The 27399-nt window shown below is 44.8% G+C and overlaps 1 protein-coding gene across 3 annotated transcripts in view; it reads right to left on the minus strand.

Annotated features, from left to right (window-relative positions):
- LOC115088192 overlaps positions 1 to 27143 on the minus strand; it is an 83216-nt gene extending 56073 nt beyond the window's left edge. For 2 of the 3 annotated variants that reach the window (XM_029596216.1, XM_029596218.1), the window contains exon 1: positions 26618 to 27143. In XM_029596216.1, the coding sequence (XP_029452076.1) occupies positions 26618 to 26653 (36 nt within the window). In that variant the 5' untranslated portion in view covers positions 26654 to 27143. The remainder of the gene's footprint in view (positions 1 to 26617) is intronic. The other variant, XM_029596217.1, reaches the window with a different exon arrangement.
- Between the last annotated feature and the right edge of the window lie 256 nt (positions 27144 to 27399).

A 27399-nucleotide genomic window follows, 5' to 3' on the forward strand; every position in this document is an offset into this window, starting at 1 on the left:
AATGCCTCTGTATCGCTCCATGATGAGACTGCACCTGGAATACTGTGTACAATCCTGGTCGCCGCATCTCAAAAAAGATATAAATGCGATGGAGAAGGTACAGAGAAGGGCTACCAAAATGATAAGGGGAATGGAACAGCTCCCCTATGAGGAAAGACTAAAGAGGTTAGGACTTTTCAGCTTGGAGAAGAGACGGCTGAGGGGGGATTTGATAGAGGTGTTTAAAATCATGAGAGGTCTAGAACGAGTAGATATGAATCGGTTTTTTACTCTTTCGGATAATAGAAAGACTAGGGGGCACTCCATGAAGCTAGCATGTGGCACATTTAAAACTAATCGGAGAAAGTTCTTTTTTATTTATTTATTTATTTTTATTTTTAACTTTTATATACCGACATTCTTGCATTAAATGCAAATCATGCCAGTTTACAGTGAAACAGAAAAAGCAGGAAAAAGTTCCTTAGTCGAATACAATGAAACAGCTTAGTTAACAAAGGAAACATAAAAATAAATTTTTACATATACACAAAGGTTTGCACGAAGGGGTGCACAAAGGGGAGAGCCCCTTTGTCACGCCACTTCGGCGTGCCACACCCGGTGTTGAGGCTGTCTTAACTGTCCGATGTTAGTGATGTCATGGGGGGGCAGGTCTAATGATCGCAGCACTTACATCGCTGCTTCTTTCCAGTTCCAGGTGAAGATCAAGCTGTTTCCTTCACTTCCCCTCCCATGACTGTGGGGTGAGAAGCGCTGCAGGGTGCCCCTTGATGTTAACTGGCTTCCCACACGCGACGCCTGGTGTTGAGGCTGTCTTAACAGTCCGATGTTATTGATGTCATGGGGAGGCGGGGTCTAATGATCGCAGCACTTACATCGCTGCTTCTTTCCAGTTCTAGGTGAAGATCAAGCTGTTTCCTTCGCTTCCCCTCCCATGACTGTGGGGTGAGAAGCGCTGCAGGGTGCCCCTTTTTCACTCAACGCACAATTAAACTCTGGAATTTGTGGTTAGTGCAGTTAGTGTAGCTGTGTTTAAAAAAGGATTGGATAAGTTCTTGGACAAGAAGTCCATTACCTGCTTTTAATTAAGTTGACTTAGAAAATAACCACCGCTATTACTAGCAACTGTAACATGGAATAGACTTAGTTTTTGGGGTACTTGCCGGGTTCTTGTGGCCTGGATTGGCCACTGTTGGAGGCAGGATGCTGGGCTTGATGGACCCTTGGTCTGACCCAGTATGGCATGTTCTTATGTTCTTATGTTCTTATTACTTGACTAATCACAAATCTTGCAATGGTAAACCCATGTAAAGTACATACAAATATTTGTAAACTAACATAGCATACTAAAAATAAATAATGACAAGTAAAAGCAGATAAAGGAATGAAGTACATCAACAGACAATAATAATTTACTGAGACTAACATAGAAACAAAATAAAACAGAAGATGTCTTGGTCCCATCACCAAGGCCCAGGCCAAGGATGACACTAGGGCAGGCCAAGGCCAGGTCCTGATGCTGAGATCCAAGCTCAGGGTCACACCAGGCCCCCTTGGCAAGACCCAAGCCCAGACCAACACCAGGTCCCATCATCGAGTCCCAGGCCCAGGCCAACACAAAGGCCTAGCTGAGTCCTGGTCCTGTCACTGAGACCCAGGCCCAGGCCTTGGCCCAGGTCCAGAGACCTAGGATTAGGTCTTCAACCATCTTCTTATGTCCACTTCAAAATGATGCCATCCAGTGGAAGGATGTACTGCAGGGACATCACTTCGGTGCCTTCCTCCTGAGCAGATGGTGCAATATTGTTGTATGGCCATTATGGCTGGGTGGGTGGGGGATATGATAGAAGCCTACAAAGTCATGAAAGGACTTAAATAGGTAAATGTGAATTGGTTATTTACTCTTTCAGATAATAGAAGGAATAGGGGGCACATTATAAAGTTAGCAAGTAGCACTTATAAAACAAATTGGAGAAAATTATTTTTCATTCAATGTAGAATTAAGTTCTGGAGTCTGGAATGTGTTGCCAGAGGATGTGGATAATGCAGCTAGTGTAGTTGAGTTTAGAAAGGTTTGGATAAGTTCCTGGAGGAGAAGTAAATTAACTGCTATTAATCAATAAGTAGTAGCCACCGTTTGTTGCCGGCATTGGTAGCATGGTATTTATTTAAATTTTGGGTACTTGCTAGATACATTTGACTTGGATTGGCCACTGTTGGAGACAGGATGCTGGGCTTGATGGGCCTTTGGTCTGACCCAGTATGGCATAACTTATGTTCTTATGTTCTAAAATGGTGCCATCCATTCAGAAGACAGGTGCTGCAGTGCCATCACTGAGGCATGTCAATCCACTGGACAGCACCATTTTGAAGATGATAGAAGAAGAAAGAAGATGACAGAAAGCTTGATCCTGAGCTTCCAGGCCTGGGTTATGGTGATGGGACCCGGCTTCAGCCATGCTATGGCATCGTCCTAGTTCTCCATGCGTCTCCCCTGCCTCGTCCATGGCTGGGATGCTGCTGACTTCTTCTCATACAGGACTTCCCTCAAGGCGTGCATGCACCTCCTTCCAACTCTTAAAGGACCCATGGCGGGAAAACGCTGCCAGCCCTCCTTGATGACATCAGCCCCTTAGCTGCATGCTGCTGATAGCAGAAGCCTTGGCAACAGGTCTCCTCGCTTCTGGTGAGCTATGGGTTGCTTCCTGGGTTCCTGAGTCCTTATCTCCTTCCTTGCTTCTTGGATCTCATTGGCTTTGACCCCGGACCGGATACTGACCATGAGATACCCGCCTACTCTGACCCTTGCCTGGAATCTAACTACGAGATACGTCACTTGCCTCCTTCATCAGAGACCCGACATAAGTCCAGCTGGCCCCGGTACCCGAGGGTTCAACCTAAGGGGAACATGGGCTGGTACTGGTAAAGCTCCAAAGGGGTCTCTGCCTGCTCTAGCCTCGCCTACTGAAGGTGGGGACCTATGGGGCTCCTCCCCACAGGTAGTGTCAACTCACCCTTGTCCAAGGGTCCACATGCGCAACAGTTTGAGGTTTACCTCACTTCCAATCTTATTTGTGTTTATTTTTTGTGGTCCTCTCCAGGCATTTCCACTCTAACCCCAAACAGAAATATTTATTAAGCAATTTTGCTTTTTAATCATCATCCACTCCATCTATTTATTTATCTAATCAAACTGATATTCCACTGATCTGAAATCTAAGCAGAGTACAAAAAACATACAAAACAAAATAGGACAAACAATAACTTAATATTAAATAGCATATTCCTCTCCTTCAACTGAGTCTCACAATGTCACTTTTGCACTTTCTTCTATTACTAACATAACTAATAAAAGTCTTGTCTCCTCTTTTTACTGTTTTTGCTATTTTTAGTTCTATTTGAATTTTTGTATTCCTGACTACTTTCCCAGCTTCTCTTAATTTTTCCAGGTATTGTCACCTGTCTTCCTCTTTCTGCGATCTCTCATAGTTATGAATGCTAATCTTTTCTCCCTTATCTTTTTAGCTATTTCTTTAGAAAATCATAGTAGCCTCTTTTTCTTCTCTCCTTTATTTACTTTCTTAACAAAAAGATTAGTTGCTCTTATGATATCTCATTTTAGAGTTGCTCACTGCTCTTCTACATTCCCTAAATTTTCCCATCCAGCTAATGACTTCTTGAGGTACTTGCCCATTTTAAGAAAGTCAGTTTTCCTGAAGTTTAGGAACCTTGCCGTTGAAAGAACCTTCATTTCTTGTGCCCTAATATTTATCCACACCATCAAGTAATCACTGAATCCCAGATGATCATCCACACAACATCAGAAATACTGGACCCGGCCTCAGACTGGGCCCAGGCCATGGGCCTAAACTTAGGCCTCAGAAATTGGATCTAGCCTCAGGTCGGCCTTGGGATTGGGAACAGGCCTCGAATCAGGCAGGGCATTGGGACTAGACTTTGACCTAGGCCTAAGCTTTAGCAATAGGTCTGGCCTCAGGTTGGTTCCTGGCGTGGGGCCTGATCTTAGGGCTGGGCCTTAGCAATGGGACCTGTCCTCGGGCAGGGCCTCATCTTCGGACTTGGGCTTAGGTGCAATTTTTCTTTTTCAATAGGGTTTTGGATTGTAGGGATGTGCGCACACCCAAAAATTTTGTGTTGTGTCATTTCGTTTCATTTATGTACAAATTTCTATATTGTGTAGGTCTTCCCCAATTTTTCTTGTTTCGAAAATGGTGCACACTTTTTCTGAATAGTGCACTCAAAAAAGGATAAAAGATGAAACACAAAATTTTGTGGTTTTTTTTCTCTTGCTTCATTTTGAAAATGCCATTAAGTGTCATAGACAATTATCTTTCATGTCATTTCAAATGAATGCACATCCAGAATGGATTACTTCACCCTTTGACTTCAATGTAAAATGAAAAAACAAATGAAATGAACTAACAATTTGTTTTTCATTTTAGAGAAACTTGATGAATGACTGTGCCTTATGAAATGAATAAATGAATCAAACTGAATATTTTTCTTTTATTCATTCCTAAAATTAGGCTCTTTGTTAGTAGAAAAAAATAGAACACTAATTAATTTACCTTTTCCTGTTTAAAGAAACTGTAAAGGTTTATGGGGGGTAGTTTAAAAATGGAGGTGAAGCTCTCTCTTTTTAAATGATATTCTAGCAATTATTTGGAAAGTAGTGTGGCAGAAGCTGCTGGAAAAGCTTGTTAGGACAGCAATCAAAATGCTGAACTGAATTAAATAATGGCTGTCAAACCAACAGTGGATACTATTTTTATCATTTATTCTGGTGTAGTTCAATAACAACTAAACTTTGAGGTCAATATTCAAAATGGTTTATCAGGTTCAGGGCTTAGCCAGACAACCCTGGTGGTTTAAATATGCCCTCCACCCCCCCCCCCCCCCCCCCCCCCCACACACACACATACACGCCCCTCTCCACTGTCCAGGTAAGCTTTAACTGAATAAGTTGTTACCCATCTAAAATTCATCCGGATAAAAAAATAGGTGTTCCAGGGAAAGGTCTTAAATCTAGCCATATATCCTTGAATATCAGTGATATCTGGCTAAGTGTAGCCAGATAATTCTGCCAGTGGTGAGAGCAGGTCTAAAGTTATCCAGTATGTGTGCCCAGATAACTTCAGCCTTATCAAAGCTGGTTAAGAACATAAGAAATTGCCATGCTGGGTCAGACCAAGGGTCCATCAAGCCCAGCATCCTGTTTCCAAAAGAGGCCAAACCAGGCCACAAGAACCTGGCAAGTACCCAAACACCAAGAAGACCCCATGCTACTGATGCAATTAATAGCAGTGGCTATTCCCTAAGGGCCTCATTTTCAAAGCACTTTACCGCGTGCGATAAATTCGCGAATCGCGTTAACAGCTGTTAACGCGAATGCAAATTAGTCATTTGGTATTCAGGGGGCGGAGTTGGGGCAGAGCATATGTAAAGCGGGAACCTGTGTATCGTGTGCGGCGAAACAACCACAGTGGTAGCGAGGCTGCTATCGCGGATTTTAACTACAACTCCAACTTCACGTTATGGACTGCGCTACGGGCCAGAAAAGGATTATCGCCATCCACAGGAGAGAGAGAGAGAGAGAGAGAGAGAGAGAGAGAGAGAGAGAGAGAGAGAGAGAGAGAGAGAGAGAGAGAGAGAGAGAGAGAGAGAGAGAGAGAGACTTACTATAGTGCCTATGCCCTACATAGGTATTTGAATCCCTATGGGAGGGCTACCTACTAACTCGGGGTGGGGATTAGGTATGAGCGTCGGGGGTTGGGGGCCACTTTTGCATTCCACATGAGACCTACGGACAGAACAGTGGTCTCTAGTGCAGATTTGCTGGCCGTCGGAGTGAGGACGCTCACTCCAAGCGGAGATTTGGCCAACATTTTCTCCACCTAGCATGTTGTTGCCCAGGTAGAGTGTCCATCAAGCTAGGTGGAGAGAACGTTGCCCAAACCACTTCTTGGTGTGAGCGTCCTCACTCCGACGGCCAGCAAATCTGCACTAGAGACCACTGTTCTGTCCGTAGGTCTCATGTGGAATGCAAAAGTGGCCCCCAACCCCCGACGCTCATACCTAATCCCCACCCCGAGTTAGTAGGTAGCCCTCCCATAGGGATTCAAATACCTATGTAGGGCATAGGCACTATAGTAAGTCTCTCTCTCTCTCTCTCTCTCTCTCTCTCTCTCTCTCTCTCTCTCTCTCTCTCTCTCTCTCTCTCTCTCTCTCTCTCTCTCTCCCTCTCCTGTCTGGGACTAGTGCCAAATAGTGTGCACTGTGCTAAAACCCTGAAAGAATCATTGGGGGACCCTCCTGACCCCCACAAGACTTGCCAGGGGTCTGGGAGTGACCTCCTGCACTTGGACTGTTGGCTGCCAGTATTGAAACTGAGATTTCCAAAAGAGATACATTGCTTGTATCTTTTGCCTTTATATTAGAAAGAAATACTGTGCCCAGGTATTTTCTTCGCAATAGATTACTTTTATTCTATGGTCAAAAATTGTGGATTTATCCTGATATTACTAGGAATACTCAAGATCGTAGGAAAAGATTTCTGTCTATGACATCTGAGGTTTTATTAAAGGGAGCCCATTTAATATTACATTATCATTGTAAGGGTTTAGTGAAGCATCTTAATGTGAATTATGGCTTCTTTGAACCTTCATATCATAGAACCTTTCTGGACTCACATACCTAAAATACTCGCTGCAGTTGGCTTGAATTGATATATTATGGTGTTTGTTTTCTCATTAAGAATATAAGAACATGCTATACTGGGTCAGACCAAGGGTCCATCAAGCCCAGCATCCTGTTTCCAACAGTGACCAATCCAGGCTATAAGTACCTGGCAAGTACCCAAACACTAAGTCAATCCCATGCTACTGAAACTAGTAAGAGCAGTGGCTATTTCTAAGTCAACTTGATTAATAGCAGGTAATGGACTTCTCCTCCAAGAACTTATCCAAACCTTTTTTAAACCCAGCTATACTAACTGCACTAACCACATCCCCTGGTAACAAATTCCAGAGTTTAATTGTGCTTTGAGTGAAAAAGAACTTTCTCCGATTAGTTTTACATGTGCCACATGCTAACTTCATGGAGTGCCCCCTAGTCTTTCTATTATCCGAAAGAGTAAATAACCGATTCACATCTACCCGTTCTAGACCTCTCATGATTTTAAACACCTCTATCATATCCCCCCCTCAGCCGTCTCTTCTCCAAGCTGAAAAGTCCTAACCTCTTTAGTCTTTCCTCATAGGAGAGCTGCTCCATCCCCTTTATCATTTTGGTCGCCCTTCTCTGTACCTTCTCCATTGCAACTAAATATTTTTTGGGATGCGGCGACTAGAATTGTTCACAGCATTCAAGGTGTGGTCTAACCATCGAGCGATACAGAGGCATTATGAGATTTTCCATTTTATTTACCATTCCCTTCCAAAAATTCCTAATATTTTCTTTGCTTTTTTGACTGCTGCAGCACACTGTGTCGACGATTTCAATGTATTATCCACTATGACGCCTATAACTCTTTCCTAGGTGGTAGTTCCTAATATGGAACCTAACATCATGTAACTATAGCATGGGTTATTTTTCCCTCTATGTATCACCTTGCAGTTATCTATATTAAATTTAATCTGCCATTTGGATGCCCATTTTTCCAGTCTCACAAGGTCCTCCTGCAGTTTATCACAATCTGCTTTTGATTTAACTACTCTGAATAATTTTGAATCATCTGCAAATTTGATTACCACACTCATCTTTTATTTATTTATTTATTTAACAGGTTTTTAATATACCGACGTTCGTATGGCACATCACGCCGGTTTACAAGTAACTCAATTAAAGGAGGAATTACAATGAACAGGGGGCCGGGGATGGGAGCAGGCCAGAAAGAGGAGGGGGGTAATGGAGACAGGAGAAGAGAGGGAAAGATAGGTAGCGTGAAATAGAGAATAAAGAGCAACCGTGAAAACAATAGAAGGAACTTATTTACAGAAGGATCTATTTACAATAGTTACATCTAAAATAATATTAATTACTTCCAGATTATTTATAAATATATTAAAAGCACGGGCCCCAGTACAGGTCCCTGAGGCACTCCACTGCCCACCCCTCTCCACTGAGAAAATTGTCCATTTAATCCTACTCTCTGTTTCCTGTCTTTTAACCAGTTTGTAATCCAGGAAAGGACATCGCCACCTATTGACTTTTTACTTTTCCTAGAAGCCTTTCTTGAGGAACTTTGTCAAATGCCTTCTGAAAATCCAAATACACTACATCTACTGGTTCACCTTTATCTACATGTTTATTAACCCTTAAAAAAGTGAAGCAGATTTGTGAGGCAAGACTTGCATTGGGTAAAGCCATGCTGACTTTGTTCCACTAAACCATGTCTTTCTATATGTTCTGTGATTTTGATCTTTAGAACACTTTCCACTATTTTTCCTGGCACTGAAATCAGGCTCACTGTTCTGTAGTTTCCCAGATCGTCCCTTGAGTCCTTTTTAAATATTGGGGTTACATTAGCAATCCTCCAGTCTTCCTGTGTAAGGAATTCTGTTATATGAAAGCTGTTGATCAGATTTGCAGATGACTTAGATCAGAAATTTCAAAATGTATAGCCTTATTGGGTGGTTTGGTGATACCTCATGAATTAATCATAGTTGATTGTTCTGGTTTGTATAGATTTGATAGTATTCATCTTTCTGAAATTGAGCTGGATATTTTCTTAAGTTCATTTCAGCATATTATTGAACTAGGCATAGGCATTAGTAACCTGGGGTCATGGCTAGTGGGCAATGAGTCAAGGCAAGCGAGTTGCTGTCCTTACTTGTGGCAGAGTATAACCATTTCAAACCCCCAGTTATCAGTTTATGAGCATGTTCATTCTTATTTGAGATGCATTTAGGGATACTCCAACTCTATGAGTGATACCACCATAGAGCAAGGGTCTTTGAGAGTCCCACAATGTTTCCACCTAATGACACCACAAGTGACAGTGTTTCAGATTAAAGTTCAGTCACTGGATAGTGGATACAGTTATCTCATCATGGCTAGATCATCACTGACTAGTCAGGTGGCCGAGTTCAGCAGTAGACTTTGACTGGGCTAGTAGCTGTAAGATGGGCATGGATTGGTTAGTAGCCATATTTAGAAAAGTGTTTGCTGAAATGTTTGACCCATAAGATGGTTGAAGAGAAATTTTACTGTTTGTTATGTGTATGGGATTTAACATCCTCTTTCTTGCTTAATTGCTTGTAATGTTTAATATATTGTAAATAAACCTGGGCCTTATGTTATGTGATATCTTTGATCTACTGTTGGTATATAAAAATGAATACATAAATAAATAAATAAATAAATAGTAATATGTTTGTTTTGTTTGGGTGATGGATGAATCAGAGGAGGATGTGAGTGCCTATATTAAGTGCTGCAGAGGGCTTTTGATTAATTATCTACCCCTTAGAACATCTAACTACCAGAAGTCTGGCTAACTCTTTGGGTAGTTTTTACCCATATGGTTTGCTGCAGTAACCAAAGTTAAAATATGTGGGTAGTTTTGCTTTGATTATTGCCCCTCCTCCTCTGAGATCTCTTCTCCTCTCTCATCCCCCAGATCCCCTTTCCCACCTCTACTCTTTATCCTTCCCCTCCCCTCCCCTTCCTGAAACTGAACACTAACTTTGTTTTGTGCCCTAACAAAGAACACTGAGGTCCGTATTCAAAAGCATTTAGCCAGGTAATTGAGATGTTATCCACCTAAGTTAATATTTGGGCACATATCCAGCTAAATTCTTTCTGGCTAATAAGTTAGGGGGGCTAGGATTTAGCTGGAGAAGTTAGGGGCATTCCGGGGGTGTAACTGGGAGGCGTTGTTAGCCGCCTAGCTCTGATATTCAGAGTTAGCCAGTAGGGATGTGCATTCGTTTGCGACAAAATAGGAAATAGAGATGATATTTCCTATTTCGTCATGTTTTGGGAGGGGGGGACGAAACGATAAGGAAACCCATGAAATTTCGTGTGATTTTCTTATCGTTTTGTGTGGGGGGGGGGGGGGGGGAAGAAAGAGCACATTAAAAAAAAAACCCCAAACCCACCCCAACCTTTCAAATTTAATTAATTGCAACCTCCCACCCTCCTGACCCCCCAATACTTGCCAAACCTCCCCAAGACTTACCGAAAGTCCCTGTCAGCACCAAGAGTGCCTAGGGGCTTTAAAAATCCTAACTCTGTCTCTGTTTAGGCAAATAACTTATCCAGCTAAGTCTTAGTATTGGAGATAGCAGATTAAGTTATTCATCTAACTCTGTCCCTCCCTGGAATGGCCTGCACCATTTTTTAAGATGGCGCTGGCCGTCCATTGCTCCTACTTTGTGACAGAGGCCGGCAAATGGCACCGATAGCCCCTGTCACAAGGTAAGGGCAAAGGACCATCGGTGCCATTTTGATTACTGGCAGCCAATGGCCCAAGAGCGGGAGATTGCTCCCAGGACCCCCGCTGGACCACCAGGGAATTTTGGCACGTTTGTTTTTTTTTTTTGGGGGGGGGGGGGGTTGTAATTAATTAAATTTGAAGGGTTGGGGTGGGTTTAGGTTGTTTTTTTTTTACAACCCCCCCATTGTAATTCATTAAATTTGAAGGTTTGGGGCGGGTTTTGGGTTTTGTTTCAGGGGGGCAGCCAAAATAAAATCAACCCGAATCGCAGAAAAACAAAATTTCCTGCGGCGGGCCGATAACAAAGGCCACACTGAAAGGTTCGGCCGAATCTCATCTCTATTAGCCAGATGACTTAGCTGGCTAAGTCTGGTTGTCTAAACAGCTGTCCTAAAATTAGCTAACTATAGTTAGGCAGCTATCTTTAAGATAGCCAGCTATATTCAATAGAGCAGCTGCACTTTTGAACATACGTCCAATGTTAGCCAGATAAGTTTATCTGGCTAACTTTTCTATCTGGACTGTGTCTGAATATGGACTTCACTATTAATTATCTGACACACAAGAAATATAATAAAATGAAATTAAAATTTACTTCATTCAGTATGCAACTCTATATAAATGTATGCAACTGTACAGCATAATTGCGGCAGGATTTTCTATCTCTTGGTGCAGAATCTACTTTTGAAGGGATGCAGAAAAACTAGAGGCTATGGATATACCTGTTATTCCAGTACTAATGGAGTCCTGGCAGCGCACTTCAAAACATTATCAACATTGTTATTCCGGTTTCGGGTTGCCATATCACTGCCTTCATTATCTGCACTGCACCTGGTTTTCCAGTTCTTACTTCTTAATCTCTTTTCTCAATCTTTCTCAGTCTTGTTCTTGGCTTTGTGATATCAATAAGTTCCCAATATCGGTGCTAAGAGATACATTTCCAAAAGGGCGCCTACTTCACAGCGTGCACAAACCCAGCTGACTTTCATACATAAAGTATTACCTGGGTACACTGTTTTTTAATATTAGCCTACTATGCAATGTAAAGTACTCTTGTATATGGTGTTAAGTGATGACTTCAAGTGCACATGTTAACATCATACAAACCGCGTGCACACATTTTGGAAATGCGATGTATGGGCAGATTTTTCAAATAGAGTCTGGGAATTCCTGTTTTCAATGCACTGAAATGTCCACCTATGCTTGCATGCAGCTGATAATCCATTTGTGTGGAATCAGCTAATCTATGTATATAATTACTTTGGCATAAATAAAGCTCACCAGAAGTAAATGGCTGTGGAAAAGGGTAAACAGTGGAGTGCCTCAGGGATCTGTAAGTGGACTGGTGCTTTTCAATACATTTATAAATGATCTGGAAAGGAATACGACGAGTGAGGTTATCAAATTTGTGGATGATACAAAATTATTCAGAGTAGTTAAATCACATGAGGATTGTGATACATTACAGGAGGACCTTGCAAGACTAGAAGATTAGGCATCTAAATGGCAGATGAAATTTAATGTGGAAAATTGCAAGGTGTTGCAAATAGGGAAAAATATCCCTTGCTGTAGTTACACGATGTTAGGTTCCATATAAGGAGCTACCACCCAGGAAAAAGATCTAGGCATCATAGTGGATAATACTTTAAAACCGTTGGCTCAGTGTGCTGCAGCAGTCAAAAATTCAAACAGAATGTTAGGAATTATTAGGAAGGGAATGGTTAATAAAACGGAAAATGTCATAGTGTCTCTGTATCTCTCCATGGTGAGACCACACCTTGAATACTGTGTACAATTCTGGTCGCGGCATCTCAAAAAAGATAGATGGTATCCATCCCACTGTACATATGTTTTTGAGTTTGTACATTGTTGCAGTTAATCGTGTTTATGAATGTCTCTCTATAAGTTCTTTGTCAACCTGTTCCAATGTATTCTGCCCCTGAGGCGACAGTTCAGTTCCATGTAAACTGGTGCGATATGTATTGTATACAGGAACATCAGTATATAAAAATTAAAAATAAATAAACAAATAAATAGTTGTGATGGAGAAAGTACAGAGAAGGGCAACCAAAATGATAAGGGGAATGAAACAGCTCCCCTATGAGGAAAGGTTGCAGAAGTTCGGGCTATTCAGCTTGAAGATGAGACCGCTGAGGGGGAATATGATAGAGGTCTTTAGATCATGAGAGGTCTTGAACGAGTAGATGTGAATCAGTTATTTACAATTTCAGATAATAGAAGGACCAAGGGGGCATTCCATGAAATTAGCAAGTAGCACATTTAAGACTAATTGGAGAAAATTCTTTTTCACTCAATGCACAATTAAGCTCTGGAATTTGTTGCCAGAGGACATGGTTAGTGCAGTTTGGATAAGTTCTTGAGGGAGAAGTCCATTAACTCCTATTAATCAAATTTACTTAGCTAATAGTCACTGCTATTAATTGCATCAGTAGCATGGGATCTTCTTGGTGTTTGGGTACTTGCCAGGTTCTTGTGACCTGGTTTGGCCTCTGTTGGAAACAGGATGCTGGGCTTGATGGACCCAGCATGGCAATTTCTTATGTTCTTATGCAATACCAGACTTTTTGAAATAATGTGACTGTTCACAGACAAACTGCTATACCTTACTATTATGAATTAAGCTATTGCACTTTGCTTTGCCTCTATTCTACACATTTCCGCTCCCGGACCCCCGCTGGACTTTTGGCAAGTCTTGTGGGGTCAGGAGGGTCCCCCAAGACTTGCCAAAAGCCCCTGGTGGTCCAGCGGGGGTCCAGGAGCGATCTCCTGCACTCGGGCCATCAGCTGCCAGTAATCAAAATGGCACCGATAGCCTTTGCACTTACTATGTCACAGGGGCTACCGGTGCCATTGGTCAGCCCCTGTCACATGGTAGGAGCACAAGATGGCGCGGGCCATCCAGTGCTCCTACCATGTGACAGGGTCCGGCCAATGGCACGGATACCCTGTCACATGGTAAGGGCAAAGGGCCATCGGCACCATTTTGATTAGTGGCAGCCGACGGCCTGGGAGCGGGAGATCGCTCCAGGGACCCCCACTGGACCACCAGGTACCTGTAAAAAGTTTTTTTGGGGGGGGTCGGGAGGGTGGGGGAAGCTAAGGTATTAGTTTTAAAGGGTCGGGGTGGGTTTTTTGTTTATCGGCTCGGGCACAGCCGATAAACAAAACCGCGATCTGGCCCGATGAAAAAAAAAATGTGAATCCGAACCAGAATCCGAACCGATTCTGGTTCCGATTCACATCTCTACTACAAACTGCATCCCATGTATATTTGACTAAAGTGATCTAAAATGCATGTGAATACTCATTTTAACCATTTTTTTGACAGAATGTTTCAGTGTATGACTACTACTCCTTGAAATAAATTGCATATTCTCATATGTTTTACTGAACTTCCCTTTTCTACTTAAATAAAATTTCACTCTTGCTTCCCGCATGCTGTGAAAAATATATTTTTTTTCCACTGCAGCTAGGATACCTGTCTTCATGCATTTGTAATCATCATGTTTTATTTGGTTATTTGCTGACGTTGTAATAGGCTGTAATGCCATGCTGATTGATAGAAAGTTCAGATACATGCTGTTGCATAGAAAGCACCCCATTAATATTTATGCACTTAAATTTTAAAACTTTAGGAAACTTGGCAGAAGTAAGGTTATTAACAGGAACCATATCAACAGGAAAGCCTCTTTTAGTCATGCTAAGTACTGTACCATGTTGAAAGAAAAATCTGAAAGCAGAGACAGATGGATTTTCATTAGTAACTAACTGGTGTTTCGCACCTTGCTTTTCTTCCATCACAGTCTGGCATCACAGTGCCATTTGACACCTGCAAAGTCTCCTGCATCTTACAATCATCCCGCTCTTGTATGTGTTAGGGAGGGTGGGGGATGAGGGATAGCTGTGAACATTGAAGGAAAGGATGCAAGAAACATGACCATTACTAGTAATAGAGAGGCATATGTGTGGCGGCTGGCATGGCATTAAGAACAGGATGGCCCATTAAACTGTGGCCTTGCTGAAGGAAGAAGAAAGAATGGAAAAGGTAGAGGAAGGGAAGAAACTGGGACTCTAAAGAGGAGCAGAGGAAAAGGGTATGGAGGGGAAAATTAGAATAGATGAAGAGCAGGAGGAATTAATGGTCAGGGAATGGGAGACAGCATGAATCCTCTTTGCTCAGGCCTCCCATTCCTTATCTGCTTCCCATTGAACTCCATTCCTCTTCTGATCACATATTTCCCTTCCACTTAACACTCAGCCCTCAGGGAGTTCTATTATGACACATGTTTACAGTAGGGGTGTGAATCGTGTGATCGATCATCTTAACGATCGATTTTGGCTGGGGTGGGAGGGAAATCTGATAGTCGTGTTTTGTTTTGTTTTTTTAAATCGTTAAAAATCGTAAATCGGGGGAGGGCGGGAAAACCGGCACACCAAAACAACCCTAAAACCCACCCCGAACCTTTAAAACAAATCCCCCACCCTCCCGAACCCCCCCAAAATGTTTTAAATTACCTGGGGTCCAGTGGGGGGGTCCCGGCGCGATCTCCGGCTCTCTGGCCACGGCTGCGTTAAGAGAAATGGCGCCGGTGGCCCTTTGCCCTTAACATGTGACAGGGCAAAGGTAGCGCCGGCGCCATTTTGGTTCCTGGCTCCCAACGTCACGCGTGCAGGAGATCGCTCCCGGACCCCCGCTGGACTTTTGGCAAGTCTTGTGGGGGTCAGGAGGCCCCCCCAGCTGGCCAAAAGTCCCTGGGGGTCCAGCGGGGGTCCGGGAGCGATCTCCTGCACGCGTGACGTCGGGAGCCAGGAACCAAAATGGCGCCGGCGCTACCTTTGCCCTGTCACATGTTAAGGGCAAAGGGCCACCGGCGCCATTTCTCTTAACGCAGCCATGGCCAGAGAGCGGGAGATCGTGCCGGGACCCCCCACTGGACCCCAGGTAATTTAAAAAATTTTGGGGGGGTTCGGGAGGGTGGGGGATTTGTTTTAAAGGGTTGGGGTGGTTTTTAGGGTTGTTTCGGTGTGCTGGTTTTCCCGCCCTCCCCCCTCCCCCGATTTACGATTTTTTGACGATAAATCGGAGGAATTGTTATTGTATCGTGGCTCTAACGATTTTTGACGATTTAAAATATATCTGACGATTGTTTTAAATCGTCAAAAAACGATTCACATCCCTAGTTTACAGTAATATGGCTGAGAGAGGTAGGGGGATTGCACATAGAGATCATTATTAATACAGGGTGACGGGGGAACTGAGAACACACATTGTAATTAAGGAGTGATCTAGGAATGTTGGTTTTTCATCAGCAGAGGAAAGAGAAGGAGGGGTTTTGAGGGAGAGACTACCAATGTACCTTGGTAGGCATGCATAACCCTCATCTCCTCTACCACCTCCCTCAGGTAAGCGTGAAATTTGTACACGAGCAATGCAAAATACACGCATGTTTTGGGCACGAATTGCTTGCGTCCCCAACCAATGGAGCATGTATGTTCGCGCTGGCACATGGAAGCGCGAGGGTGGGATTTCCTGTTCCTCTCTTCATTGCGTGCGTGCAAGATGGCAGGGAGAGGCAGGCAGCCAAATTTCAACACCAGGGACGTTGCCCTTCTGGTGTCCCTGGTGGTGGCTGATGAGCGGAACCTCTTTCTGGTGGCAGGCAGGTGAACCAATTTCTGCCTGCTACACAGGGAATGGAGACAGCAGCTGCAGTAATATAAGCAGCATGCCTCCTACCAGCATGGAGTAAGTTGATTGTCTTTATAGTTATGTAAGCTACTGCATATAGGGGCACTGGTGGGTGTGAAGGTCAGGTTATGCCTGGGGGGGATGCTAGTGGCCACACAATAGAGTTATATTATATGGTTATGTATGAAGACTATAATGTTTACACCTCAGATTATTTGCATGGATGATCATAGCTTTATGAGGTCACACTAGGAAAGAAAAACATTAGGCCACATTTACATGGAATGCTTGAAGCCTTACAGCCACAAGTATTGTAAATACTTTAAGGAAGAGATGGTAGTAACCTTTCCTTGGAATATAAAATGGTTTCCTGCAGTTATGTCCATCAATACCTTGTATCCTATGACTCTGGCTTGCACCTAGGTAGTCAGGTTTTCAGGGTAGTCACAATTATTGTGCATGAGACAGTCTGCCATGCCCAGCTGACAATATCCCTTACTCATTAGCATGCATGCTTCTAGAGGATAACTAGAAAACCAGCATGCCTAGGTGCTGGCCAAAGAGTGACTTGAGAAGCACAGACCTTAGGAGAACAAATCATTAACAATGCAATGAGAAGGCATACATGAGGACCAGTTGCAGGACTGATGTTAACTCCACAAGGATATTACCTCAGCTACATGACTAGTGAAGTGGGGTATCATGGTCCTTCATGGAGGCTAAATCTAGTAATAGCATTCATTGTTTCATACCAGTATGGAGATCCCATTACCAGCCACAGAGCACAGTCATGGTAGTCTTATAGAAACATAGAAATGATGGCAGAAGAAGACCAAACGGCCCATCCAGTCTGCCCAGTAAGCTTTGCACTTTTTATTTATTTTTTTTTCTCATACTTATCTGTTACTCTTGGCTCTTAGTAACCTTTTGGTTCTATTTCCCTTCCATCCCCACCATTAATGTAGAGAGCAGTGTTGGAGCTCCATCTAAGTGAAATATCTAGCTTAATTAGTTAGGAGTAGTAACCGCTGCAATAAGTAAGCTATACCCATGCTTATTTGTTTACCCAGACTATGTAATTCAGTCCTTGTTGGATGTCTGTATATAGATCCACTTCCTATTTCTTTCCTATAGATAGAGGGCCTGAAGAAGAAAGCCCGATGGTTGCGCCTGAAGAAGAGGGGGTGGCTGGATCAGCTGCGTGTTGAGTGGGCTGGGGCTGGTGGGAAGTTAATCTTCTATCCTACTGGGCAATGTCCATATATAGATAACATGTATTTCCACATTTAAGTACACATCATTCTGACCCATGCTTTTGTTTTAAGGTGCTGCTGAAGCAGAAGACATGGAGGAAGGACCAGCCCCAGCCCCTGCACCTGCAGCAGCCACCACTGGGGGGCAGTAGGATGCTCTTCCCCCACCTATCGAAGCGGCAGTGATCAAGCCACCCCCTGTGGAAGAGGGGCACCCCAGGCCTCTTCCCATTCCCCATCCAGTAGGGCCTTCTCCCTGTTTTGCCCAGGGAGTTAAGAGATGTGGGGACCCAGACGGGCCAGTCTTTGCTGGCCCAGGAAGGCATGCATGGCCCTCTCTTTCCTCTGCACCCCCCGCAGATCAGCAGCCCAGAGGCTCATCCTTGGGAGCACATTCTCCCGATGATGAGCCTCTTACAAGGGGCAAATTTCACGCTTACCTGAGGGAGGTGGTAGAGGAGATGAGGGTTATGCATGCCTATCAGGGGAGGATAACCCAGACCACAGATTCCATTCTCAGGGCCCTACAGCTCATGGGGGCAGCTGTAAGGGTCCTGGGAAACTGCATGCCATGGTCCTGATCATTCTCCCTCGTACCTGCCACCCTAACTCCCTGGGTTTTTAAAAAATATATATATTTAGTCCCTAATGTGCCCCTCCCCAATTTTAAAAAATATATTTGTATATACAGAGTTTTTTCTACTAAGTAAAAGAAAATTTTATTCATATTAATGTGTGTGTTTATTGCATATGTAGTGACAGAGGGGGTAGGGTGCAGTGATGGATGGCTGAGAGTGGGGTGGGCCGAGAAGGTAGAGGGGGAGTGGGAGGGGAGAGAAAGAGAGAGAGGGGTGGAGTGAGGGGTGAAGGGAGAGGGAAAGAGGGGTGGGGAGAGGAAGGAGATGGAGAGAGGGGGAGAGGGAGAAGGAGAAGGATGGAAGGAGGGAGTACCTAGTTAGGGAAACTCCCCTGCCCAACAAAAAACTGAGTGGCAACTTTACAATTCTAGTCATTTATTATGAGTTCAGGTATTTTTTTTTCACTTTCACCCATTGTTCCAACGGTCAAGGAAGGATAGCCATCTGCCAAGCAAAGGAGGTATGGAGCCATCAGAAGCATCAGTGTTGGAATGAAGTTCTGCAGCACTATCACCATCTCCATATACAGCTGCAATGTGCAATGACATGGAAAAGCACCACATATAGAAAGAAACATTAATCACATTACCATTGCAAACTTCATTTACTTCTTTCTGCGTAGCCCAGGGACCCAGAGAGCCACTCACGGTTGTGTACCAAACATGTTCTATTATGACACATGTTTACAGTAATATGACTGAGAGAGGCATGATTAAAGACTCACAGGAGGTAGGGGGATTGCACATAGGGATCATTATTAATACAGTGAAATGGGGGAACTGAGAACACACATTCAGGTCTATCCAGTACCGAGCGGTAGGAAGAGCTGCGTTAGTGCCTGGCGCACCCGCGGTTGCCGCACGCACAGTGCAGCTCACCTACCGCTCGATCCTGAACAATAATTTTATGCAAATGTAAACCGCGTCTAAGAAGGGTCCGTGAAGTGTTAGGCCCGCACAACCCATTTTACTGGATAGAGCGCCTATACAGTATCCTGGGTGTGTGGGCCTAACGCTTCACGCCACGCTGGTATCTGTCATTTCAAAAGTCATTTGAAATGACAGATACCAGGAAGTCGAGACTGCCAGTCCCCCCTCCCCTCCTCCCGAAGCAGGGCGCGAAAAGCAGCCTTGCTCCGGGAGGAGGGGAGAAGGGACTGGCAGTACGAAGCAGCGAAGCGACTTACTTTTTGCACCCCCCTCCGGACATCGGACGACCTCTCCTGCCTCCAGCTGCTCGCGAAGATGGACGCCTGCAAAAAGTAAGTCGCTTCGCCGCTTCACACTGTCAGTGTCTCTTCTTCCCTCCTCCCGGAGCAAGGCTGCTTTTCGCGCCCTGCTTCGGGAGGAGGGAAGAAGAGACACTGACGGTGTGAAGCGGCGAAGCAACTTACTTTTTGCAGCCCCGATCGGAACTCTCCTGCCTCCCGCTGCGCGACTTACTTTTTTTGCAGCCGTCCGGCCATCGGGAAGAACATATCGTGGCTCCCCTGCCTCCCGGGGAAGATGGACGCCTGCACGGGGGAAAGCGGCCCCTGTGCATGCAATTGGCCGCTCAAGATGTGACGTCACGACGTTTGGCGTCACGGCATGTGACGTCACGTCTTGAGCGGCCAATTGCATGCACAGGGGCCGCTTTCCCCCGTGCTGGCATCCATCTTCCCCGGGAGGCAGGGGAGCCACGATACGATCTTCCCTATGGCCGGACGGCTGCAAAAAAAGTAAGTCGCGCAGCGGGAGGCAGGAGAGTTCCGATCGGGGCTGCAAAAAGTAAGTTGCTTCGCCGCTTCACACCGTCAGTGTCTCTTCTTCCCTCCTCCCGAAGCAGGGCGCGAAAAGCAGCCTTGCTCCGGGAAGAGAGAAGAAGAGACACTGACAGTGTGAAGCGGCAAAGCGACTTACTTTTTGCTTTTACGTTTTTTTTCGCTTTTTTTTTTGCTTTGGGAGGAGGGGAGAGGACTGGGGCTGCCCCGGAGACCGGCACCCATGATCGCGGCCGGGGCAGGTGAGCGGGGGCTGGGGGAAAGCTTGCCGCCTACCCTTACCCCTGCCTCTACCGCAGGGGTAAGGGTAGGCGGTAAGTTAGCAGGTTAAACGCGCAACAAAACGGCAGGGAAAGATAGCGATAGTCGGGGCGCGGGTTACGGGATGCTAGGGAATAGCTAATTCGCTCGTTTGCATGCAATATACATGCCGCGTGCGGAAGGGGTTGGCCGGGGATTTTAGGACGCGGTAGGAGTAGGTTAAAGGGGATTCGGGATCACAGGAAGGGATAACGCGGCCGGAAAGTGAGTAGAACGCGGCTTAGGAGCAGGGTAAACGCGGCCGCACTTTACAGGATAGACCTGATTGTAATTAAGGAGTGGTCTAGGGATGTTGGTTTTTCATCAGCAGAGGAAAGAGAAGGAGGAGTTTTGTGGGAGAATACCAATGTACCTATCAGCTGTTACAGTCCCGGGCCGTGCACCTCCACCTACCTCGGGGACGGCCTGGGCCGTTTCGAGGCCTCCTCGGGCCTGCACTGCCTCCATTGCATCTCTCCTTCCTCGGGGGAGATGCCGGCGATCTGCCGCGGCTGGCCCTGCCCCCTAGGTGCGTGCACACACGGGGAGGAGTTCTTTTTAAAGGGGCCAGCGCGGGAAAACTCAAGCCCTGCCTCAGATGATGTCAGATGCTATCAGGGTATTTAAACCCTGCTTCTGGACATCTTCAGTGCCTTGCAACGAGGTTCACTCAGTCCTCTGAGTTGTTAGTTGCTGCTTTGGATCTTGGATCATCTCTTCTACTTCTGGCTTCCGACCTGGCTTCGTCCATTGACTTCGTCTTTGCTTCCGCCCATGGTTTTAGTTTGGACTTCTGTCTTCTGGCTTCTGACCCGGCTCCGTCCAATGACTCCATTTTCAGCTTCTGCCCCTGGCTTTGGCTTCGGACCTCTGACTTCTGGCTTCTGACCTGGCTTCGTTCCTGGACTCCGACTTCTGCTTCCTCCGCCTCCTCAGGTATCCTTAGGGGATTCTCCTAAGTCCCAGCGGCTCGGGCTCTCATGGGCTCCTCTCGGGGGAGCCGTAGGCTTCTGAGGTTGAAGACTCTTCCAGCCTCCTGGGTCCTGCCATCCTCATTGACCATCTCTTCTTAGTCACTGAACACTACACCAGCAAGCATTAGGTTCGCCAGTCAATCCACTTTGCTTATATACTGTGTTAAACCCAGTTCTTTGTATCCAAGTTTGAGCACCCTGGTTTAATGTAAGACATTCTCATGTCATGGTTATTGTTGGAATGTAAACTAACGTGATTGGTAACTTTGTTACTTGAATATCGGTATATAAAAGTGCTAAATAAATAAATAGAGGCAATATAGAATGATATGCCGCTTTATAGCTCTGTACCCAAGGACTAGTAATTGTTATGCCTGTTGGTCGCAGACGGCTGCGACCGCTGTTGCTCACTTCTTTCTTCACAACCTTGACTCTGTGGAGAAGACTGGCGGCCTCTGCCAGCTGTCTTCGACCTGCCTGCCACTCCCAGGCCTCCTGGGGTGGCATGGACGCTGCCGACCGCCATCTTGCCGTCTGAATCCCTTAGGCGCACGCGCGCATGGGCCAGTCTTAGGGACGTCATGGCGGGAACCTCGGGGACATCCCCTCCAGATGATGTCATTCCTCCAGGACATTTAAGCCGGCTGGCCCTACCTACCATCAACTTGGCAACAAGATCCCTCCTTGCTGAACCCACCTCGCTCACAGAAGACCCTTTGTTCCAGCTCCTGCTTCCTTGGCGTGAGACGTTCCGGGTTCTCACTCCTCAGGGGCCCTCTCCTTGTCTCTGGCTATCCTCTCCTCAGAGGGCCTGATGCTCAGGACTCCTGTCTGCTCCGTTCCCCGGGGCTTCCCTGGAACTATCGCTACTCTTGCCATGAGTACTCCACACTGTGGACTACTTCCTACTCTACGGAGGACCTTTTCAGTGTAGCCCGCTCTGTGGACCATTACCATCTTTACTGAGGACCTCATTGGCATACCCCGCTCTGCGGACCACTACCGACTCTATGGAGGACCCTCTTCAGTGTAATCCATTCTGTGGACCATTACCATCTCTACTGAGGACTTCATCTGCATACCCCACTCTGCAGACCATTACCATCTCTACTGAGGACCCTCTTTGGGATACCCCGCTTCGCGGACCACTACCATCTCTACTGAAGACCTCATCGGTGTACCCCACTCTGCGGACCATTACCAACTATACTGAGGCATCCTCCTTGGGTATCCCCCATTCCACAGTCCCCGTGACTCCTCTGAGTCTGTAAGACTTTACTGTTGCACCTCCTGCTCCATGGGTAGTGCGGCTCTACCTCTTTAATAAAGACTCTAGCCTTACACCGTGTCTGGCATCAGCTGAGACCTCGCCTCCCGACGGTGAGGCTCATGGGGCTCCTCCCTGTGGGCGGTACCATCTCTCACCTTGGCCCAGGGCTCACACACTCACTGATCCTAACAGTAATTAAGACCATCTAGTGGAGACCACAGGGGAATGAACCAAAGGACAAAACACACAGAATGCCAGAGTTTGATATTTACCTATTTCTTTTTCTAGAGGAGGCTGATGATGAGTATCCAGGTCAAGAACCTAGACAGCCCCAAAGGCAGTACCGGCATCTGCAGGTAATTCCAAGACAGCTTGGATGAGGAGGGAGAGGGAGCTCCTGAGGAGCAGCAACAGCCAGAGGAGGAGGAGGAACTGCAGCTGCAGGAAGAGGAGCAGGATGACATAATAGCTGACCTGCTATAGGGTCACCCACAGGACAGCAGTGCATCTGACCAGGGGAAAGACCCTGAACCTGAAATGGTCACCAGAGAGGCAGAGAGGCTGTTAATACAGCAAAGCTGCAGTCTTGGAGGTGATCTCTGGGCTGCATGATGTGGTGAGGCAGGAAGCAGAGGTCCTCTGAGACACCATCCAGAAGGAAGTGCAGGCCCTCCGTGAGATCATCAGGAACGAAGCTCAGGGGATTCAGCAGATGGTATGGGAGCTTTGCCGGGCAACAGATGAGAAAACTGCAGTGTGGAGGGAGATGCTGTAGAAGATACCCCTCTTGCAGCTGCAGCCACCAGTGACTACATGGCATTTCATGGGGCCCTGGATGCAGTACTCTCCACCTTATGGCACACCATTCCTAGGTATGGCACCTCCCCATGCTGAAGGTCCTCCTGTGCCCCAGACACCTGTACCTCAGCCTGCACCATCTTTTCCCTGGATGCCACCTCAGCAAGCACCGGCCTCACCTGCACCAGCTGTCATGCTGCTGTCATCAGCACCACCACAGCTAGTGCTCATTCTGGCTGAACATTCCTGCAGTTATGAACTTGAACTGCCACAAGCTCCTTTGCCCTCTGAGCGCAGTGTGAGCAGTGACAGAGGTCTACTGCACAGGAGCTCCAGTTTGGGCAGCCTAAGCTTCCTGAAGCCAGAAAAAGAGGCTGGCCAAGGAAGTGATACTTTATTTTTCTTGTACATTTTTGTAAATAAATTCACTATCACCTTCTGAAATGTCTTTCAGAGTACTCCTTTGTTGTATAGCCTCATGCGATGTATCTCCTGCAATTGTGCCTGAGTCAGATCCTCTTCTTCTTCCTCATCATCCTCATTCTCTTGATGGCCTTCCTCTGGAGCAGGCATGTGTCTGTTTAGTGCAAGGTTATGTAGTATACTGCAGGCTAGAAAGATCTCGCACACTTTAGGGGGTCTGTAAAGAAGGCATCCTCCTGATCTGTCCAGAAGCGGAAACGTGTTTTAAGTAAGCCAGAGATTCAAGGTTCAAGATCTGGAGTTGGCCACCCCTGAGCTAGGTCAGGGATGGCCAACTCAGGTGCTCGAGAGCCACAAATAAGCCTGGTTGTCAGCATATGCACAATGAATATGCATGAGATAGATTTGCATACAATGGAGGCAGTGCATGCAAATCTGTCTCATGCATATTCATTGTCGATAGCCTGAAAACCAGACTTGGTTTGAGGCTCTTGAGGATCGTAGCTGGCCATTCCTGGTCTAGGGTGTCTAATTCCTTTGCACCAGCCCTGATGACCGTTGATATTTGGGGAAAGCTGCTATATGCCAAAAGGAGGCCCAAACCTCTGGGGGAATTTTTAAAGAGCTTGGAAGTGAAATGAGGGCTTGGTGTAAGAACTTAAATTGTGTCTCTCTTAGAACTACATTCTCAGTTATCCTGTTAAGGTAAATGCCAACCTACTGCAAAGGGTTAACTCTTCTGAGGCCGGCTGTATGCTCTATACTATGCAAAAGAATGACTAAGTGGTACTCTACAAATTTCAAGGGTAAAATGATTGACAACCTATTGGTCTACTAGCCAACCATTTATTCAAAAAACACAAAAGGAAAAAGGTTATAATAAATTGAGAGTTCAATGCTGAATGCTAGCTACTCTAAAGGGTGGAATATAGATGGAACATTGAGTTTTCTGTTCATGGTTATGGTTTTGGAGGTGTAATGCTGACAATGTAATTTTTGCCCTTTTGTTACTCTAATGTTCTTTTTGGTTTGTTTGTTTATTTGTAACTCAATGTTTCCAAAAATCAATAAATATGTTTGCATATAAAAAATGCAGACCACTTAAAAATCCAGATTTTTATATTTGCAAGATTTTACATTTCTAAAAGCTATGATCTTCAAAGAGTATGTTGTGTGTGCCTTATGTGTCCAAATAATTGTAAGTGTGCGTTTGAATATTAAAACAAACCATTTTGAAAAAATCACACAGCACCCTATAAACAAATAGAAAATATAACTACAATGAACCAATTAATAAAACTACTGATTACAAAAAATATTTCACCATAAGAAGGTTCAACTATATTCACTAGAAGCAATAACAACAATGTACATTATACAGAGATCAGCTACAGATATGAATTATGATGGAAAAAAGAAGTTAATTCTCATGTAAAAATAACATAAAATATTTAATTTTACTCTCAAGAGAATTATAGCTTATATATCGAAAGTGCTAGCACAAAACAAGCTACAGTGCAATTTATATGCTTGCTATGAAACTGGGATAGCAGACACTGCAATCAATTTTAAAAAGGTTCAAGAGAAGCACAGATATCTTTTGAACAATAAGGAAACTGTATAATATATGGGTTAAGACTTTAAGATGTGTTCCTGTACCTGCCTTGATTCCAAAGACTTGCTACATGTACATTTTACATTTTCTGACTATAAATATCTGATAGTTCCATGCATTACATATTTAAGGCCAGATGAACTGTACGGTTTTTCCCATTTTGTGTCTATGGGAAAAAAGTTCATTACATGGGTCCCAGGTGTACTCAGCATGAATGCAAGCAATTAGGCAATTCAGAGTTTGCTCTCCGGTATAAACTCCTTCAAAAAATTAAACCTTGAAGCAAATTTCAAGGTGTCTACATTTAGATTGGTAAAAGTGGAATCTGCAATCTGCTTTCAGAGTACAACTGAGCAGCTTTAGTGCAAGTTCATTCTCATGATCCCCATAATGACTTTTAACAATAACAAATGGGGGCCATCCTCTGAAAGGGAACATGGTACAGTAATTAAGCAAAACTCCAGCTGTACAGAGCCTCTTACTGAGCAGAAACTGCCCAGCTTGTCAGATTGTTCGGGTCTTCATCTGGTGGTTTTCAAATCTGGACTTTCCCACTAATTACTGAGCTGAGACTCCTGAAAATCACATTACACAGAACTTCAGCTTGAAACCATATGCTGCTCCAGTCTTTTCCTCTGCCTTTCATTTATTCAAGCTGCATTAGAACTGAAGCTGCCTCTTCTTCAAAACTTGTTGCCCTTTCAAATGGCATCTGGCAAACAGCAAAAGTTTCAAAATTGCTTTAGAAAAAGTGTGTTACAGCATAAAATCAGGCTTTTGCCTTGCCTTTTGGTACAACAAATACTATTGAAAGCGTATCTCTGCATAACACCTACTAAACACACAGCTATATCACAGAAAGTGCACAGCACTCAGACCGCACACATACACACACCCCACCCACCCACACACCCACCCACACACACACACACACACACACACACAGGGAGTAAGTAAAAAACCTGTTCATTTCAAACTTTTTAAAATACTGAGCTCCATAGTATGTGAGAAAATGTTTTCTTTAAATCTCTATGTGTCACAGCGTCACTAGTCTTCAGTTCTGGGTTGAAGAAACAAAAAAGTTCCTCTGTGTTTTACTTTGGTTCAGCACAAGAATTCTGTAGTTTTATTTTCTAAAGAAATTGTATACACTTTGTCCTCTTTCTAAAATTTTCTGGCAGTTGTTGCTAGCAGTTTACTGATTATTTTCTGATCAATATTCAAGAGCAAATATGCAAACTTTATGTTTACAAAAGCAGATATATTTATAGCCCTAAAGAAAAGCATGTTGAAATGCCAGGTCCCTCTTTATATTAGTTGTACATTCATCACAATACCCGATTTTGTAGCAGTCCGTAAAGAGAACCTGGCTTATAATACCATCACATATTTTCAGTCAGAATCACAGAGTTCCAGCTTACCCTGTAACCAAGATGAACATCAGCAACCAGGGACATAGTCCTGGGGTTAGAGTTAGTTCACCATCCTCGATCCACCTCCAGGTCAGCAAGCAATAATGAAGAGCCAAAGAGGTGAGGCAGTGACTGGGGAGGGCACAGCCTGCCTCCCTGTTTCTTTTAGAGGATGTACTGAGTACAAAAAGGTTTCTCCCATCCTTGTGCCCTTTAGCAAACTCTGGATTACTCTTTGTCAAGGCTGCAGTTAGACAGGTTGAGCAATCCCAGCCTCCAGACTTGGCATTGGGAGTTACTGTGAGATAGAAAGCTGCACAGGAAAGACTATACTCGGATTGAATAGATTCTTTATTCCCAGGACTTTCTCTTTTTTTTTTCTTTTCATTCTAAATCTACTTAACATCTGTGGAATGCTAATGAGCGACAGATGAAGCATGCTATAAAAAGGCGGCAGGGGTACGAAGGTACGTTGAAAGGAATGGAATTTTAAAATTGACTAGACACAGGCTGGGAGATTTTAAAGCAGCAGCCCACCAGGCAGAACTTTCCCCATTATCCACATCTCCACCCTGTTGTCAGACTTGGCATAGATAAATATTATTGCTTACGGACTTCAAATGGAAACGGTTTCATGCTGGAGGAAACATCTGGAGATAAATGACTGGGAAAGAAAGCATTAGATTTTTCAAGGTTCTTCAACTCTCCAGTTGTAGCCTCTTTGACATAAGAATTTCTTCTAAAAGGCTTCTGTACCTCCTGATAAGAAGAGCCTGCCATATAACACAGTG

The sequence above is a fragment of the Rhinatrema bivittatum genome, chromosome 3, assembly GCF_901001135.1.
Source record: "Rhinatrema bivittatum chromosome 3, aRhiBiv1.1, whole genome shotgun sequence".
NCBI lineage: Eukaryota > Metazoa > Chordata > Amphibia > Gymnophiona > Rhinatrematidae > Rhinatrema > Rhinatrema bivittatum.